General features: G+C 59.2%; 1 protein-coding gene across 1 annotated transcript in view; it reads left to right on the top strand.

Annotated features, from left to right (window-relative positions):
• Positions 1-4,046, top strand: part of LOC113208250 (translation initiation factor IF-2) — a 43,108-nt gene that overhangs the window by 7,689 nt on the left and 31,373 nt on the right. The window contains exons 2-4 of the mRNA XM_052264154.1: positions 1,643-1,778; positions 2,105-2,303; positions 2,700-2,991. Coding sequence (XP_052120114.1) covers positions 1,643-1,778; positions 2,105-2,303; positions 2,700-2,991 — 627 coding nt within the window. The remainder of the gene's footprint in view (positions 1-1,642; positions 1,779-2,104; positions 2,304-2,699; positions 2,992-4,046) is intronic.

A 4,046-nucleotide genomic window follows, 5' to 3' on the forward strand; every position in this document is an offset into this window, starting at 1 on the left:
AACTCGGGTCGACGCCCCTGCGCTGCCTTTTTTCATCCCCCTTTCCACTACATCCGCCCCGCTGCCGACAAACCGATACCCACCTTGTCAGTTTGGGGGGGGGGGGGGGGATGCTACCAAACAGCGACGCCTCGTCCCGCCGCGAGGCAGCCTTCACGGTGCCATGGGGATCACGGGAGCCGCGCGTCGCCGCCGCTCGCACTTACCTTGTCACGGAGCTGGCGTGTCTGCCTCCCGGCCTGCCAGTGATGTCACCCTGATGTCACCCTGATGTCATCCGCATGTCGCAAGCCCGAGGTGCCTGGCCTGGCCTGCTCGAAACAATTGACCTCGCGGCCATACCCCGCGCCTCGAGCGCGTGCTCTGAACCGTAACCTCTTGGACGTGGAGTAGCGCCACCGACTCTTGTTGACGACTGGAATGACCGAGAATGACGAAAGGACGTAGAGAAAGAATTAGAGATTTTAATTTTCCGGAAAAAGTTAAAGTTTTCCACCGGAAAAAACCGCTTGTTTCGGAAAATTTTCCGTGAAAATTTGAAAATTCATTTTTCTGCATCCTTTGTTTTTTCCCGTTTTTACCCGGCCTTCAAATCTCCAGAAAGAATGTTTTAAGTTTTCTCAAGTATCTAATAGCGTTTCCTTTCCTTTTTATTTGCAGTAAAAAAATAGTAAAAAAGTAAAAAAAAAAAGGTTTAATAGTAAAATGTGAGTGTCTTTATGATCACATGTGAGAAGTGAGTTTTTTTTTTCGTCAGATTGAATAGGAAAGTGGGTGATCTGACGAGGACCACTTGGAGCGCCTGACTGGTAGGCCATAAACAAGCACACTGTTTGAGCCGGTGGCCTATCCTGGCGTCGTCAGGCGTCAGGCAGGCGGGCGGTGCCGGCTTGCCGGCTGTGCGTGCAGCGCGTAAGTTCAGATTTTTCGTGTCTTGTCATTTCTCTTCATTTACTCGTGAATGCCAAAGCCAGAAAAGTGTAAGGCGCGGGAACGGGGCTTCCCACCCGCCTTTTTCTATTTCAATCCGAGCCGACCGATCGAGGCCCGGGCTGCGGGGCGGAGAGCTCCCGACAGACAAGGGCAGGGCCGGGTAGCCTGGCAGGTGGGGGTGGGGGTGGTCGGCAGAGGGGGAAGGGGGGAGGCGCCTCTCTGATTCCGCGATAGCCGCGATAGCGCACCGAGAATGAAAATGCGAAATTGGCCGCGGCGGGAGCGGAGATACGCAATCAGAAATTTATCATACTCCTGCCTTCCGCGCCGCGCCACGCCGCTCGCGCAAATGATATACTTCCTTTGAAACCACGTACACCGCGCATCAGAACGCACCACCGTGTCCTGTAAGGGATCGTCCAGAAAGCACGTCCGGGTTATTTTATACCTCAGCAAATTACGAGAGCTGAGCGCCTGTGAGACTCGTGGTAGGCCACCCCGCAGTGCCCGCAAGCACTGCAGTGAAAGACGGTGCCTACCTAACAGGCGCCTTGTGAGAGATTGCAGAGGCTGAACTTGGCAGTCACGTGAAGGTGTGAAAATGACTGTTAGCCGTCTGTCTGTCTGTCTGTCTGTCTGTCTGTCTGTCTGTCTGTCTGTCTGTCTGTCTGTCGTCATGGACTCAAATGTATGCCTTCTGATTCTCCAGGTTGCTTCGAGCGAGCCGCGGTGGCGGAGCGCCTGCCGACGGGCGACATCGTGGACGTGGTGTCCGGGATGACCCTCAAGCAGTGCGAGCTCCGCTGCAGCAGTTCGCGTCCGCCGTGCGGCGCCTTCAGCTTTGGGTGAGTCCGCCTGTGCGCCCGGCTGCGAGCAAGCCAAGCAAGCCAAGCAAGCAGCAGAGCTGCTCGAGTGGGCACGGCTGTGTAGTTTCCGCCGGGGCGACCATCGGCATGGAACGGTGGGGTAACGGTGATATGGTGTGCGAATGTAAACATGCGGAGCGGTTGCACTCCGAGGGTTCCCCAACCATAAATGCAAGAAGACACAACTTCTCAGTGTATTTTATGTTTTGAAAAGTTTTGATTCTTCTGATTTTTCTTGAATTTCTTATTTGATTTTTCCCCCCGAATTTTCCTGTTTATCACCGATTTTTTTCTCTTCTGAGCAGGGTGCACAGCGGCGGCAACACGACCTGCGAGCTGGGCCGGACCTCGTCGGCGCGCATCAACCAGCACCCGGACTTCGACCTGTACGTGCGCCGGCCCGAGTGCGACGGCGAGCCCCCCGAGGCCCCCTCGCTGCAGCGGCCCCACCACCTGCGCCCGCCCCTGGCGTCGTCGCCGCCCTGGGGCGACCTGCGGGCTGAGGTGGGTGGAGCGCAGTGGCAGGCACACAGGCCGGGCTTGAGATGAAGTGGGCTCAGAGCGGCCTTCTCTACCTCCCCCTCCCGGCCCCCACCGGAACCACCCCTACCCCTTCATCCCCCTCCACCCCCGCCGCTAAGCCCCTTTGCTCGGGCCTACCACTGGCCTTAGCCACCCCGCAAAGGTCCCTTACCTTCCGGAGTCACCCTTAACCTTATCCTTTTCGCTTCCTGGTCCTGGCGTCGTCCGAGGTGTTCTCTGGAGTATCAGTTTACATTTTTCTTCCCCCTTTTCTCATATTTCCGAGAGAACAGTAAAAAAGCTCTAGTCAAAAGAGAGGGTTGACACCGCATACCCACGGTTGCTGCTCACCCTGCTCACGATATGGCCTTCCCGCAGCACGCCGGCCACGCGCCCTTCGACAACCTGGAGGAGCCGCTGCCGCCGGCCGCGGCCCAGCACCAGCAGCAGAGACCCCCGCAGCGGCCGCAGCACGACACCGCCGAGCCTCCGCGGCCACCGCCGCAGCAGGACCCGGGCCCTGTCCACCAAGGGCCTATGCAAGGACACCACTCGGACGGGCCATACCTCGACGGCACGCAGGGCCACGGCGAGGAAGTCCCCTTCAACCCGGACTTGTGGGCGCTGCCGCCGGGTTCCAACCCGCTCACCAAGCCGGCCCTCGAGTTTGGTGAGTACGGCACAGCAGCATATAGGGCGCAAAGCGCGACAGCCACTGCCTCAACGCCGCCGCTGGAGCCTCCAGGCGAGAACCGGCAGAGGCTAGCACGAGAAGTGTCACTGGAGCCTCCAAGCGGCCAGCGCGAGCCGACAGAGGCTGGCAAACGTGTTACAGGAACCTCCAAAGCCGCCACCGGCAGCCACTAGAGGCCGGCAGCTGGCACACTCGTACGTGTCACTGGCCGCCATTGGCTGGTTCAGGCTGGTCCATTGGTCCCATAGTCGCTCTCTCGCCATTCCCAAAGTCATTAGCGACTCGACCCGCGGCGCAGTCGCCTCGCTGACCGCCGGCCGCAGCACCCTCCACCCTCCGGCCTCACCGCAGGAGTGGGAGCGGCGTGAGAGAGCGAGGGAGAGAGAGCGAGATAGTGTGTGTGCGAGAGAGGAAGAGAGTAGCGAGTTGGCATTTTAAGTTTTAAGGCAATATTTATGGGGGAATTTTGCATTACGGGAGGATCGAACGAGACGAGTTTTAGATGTTTCGTCGATATTGCTCGTGCAGAGTTTCTGTTTGTGTGCACCTTAAGAACGGATAGAAATTGAGAGGATAAAGAAAAAGGGTAAGATGGCGTGGGCTTCGAAAGAGACGCTAGCGCCTGGCAGTTAGGCAAAGTCTCGGCGCTGAATACATCCGAGCTGAGCGGGTGGCCTGCCCTCAGGACGGCAGGGGCTTAGCTCGGATGAGGGAGGGGGGAGAGGGGGCTAATGCTCGGGGCTGCGACTGCCCTTTACCGCCTTCTCGCCCGCTACAGGCAAAAGGCACGCCACCGCAGCGTCCCGGAGGTCCAGCAGCAGGTCCAGCAGCAGCAGGTCCAGCCTCCCGTGGGAAGCGAGGCGAAGGCTCCCGCCCCGAAAGGTCCATCGCGGCTAAAGGCGCGGCGCAGCGCGGCGTTGCGCAGCGGTGCGTGCCACGGGGCTGGATGGGTTGCCCACTCTCACGGCGCCAGCGGGCGTACCTGCTCACCTCGACGCAGGAGTCTGCCCTGATTGAGGCGCCCCCGCCCC

Source organism: Frankliniella occidentalis, unplaced genomic scaffold (assembly GCF_000697945.3).
Source record: "Frankliniella occidentalis isolate FOCC.00 unplaced genomic scaffold, Focc_3.1 Scaffold16, whole genome shotgun sequence".
Lineage (NCBI taxonomy): Eukaryota > Metazoa > Arthropoda > Insecta > Thysanoptera > Thripidae > Frankliniella > Frankliniella occidentalis.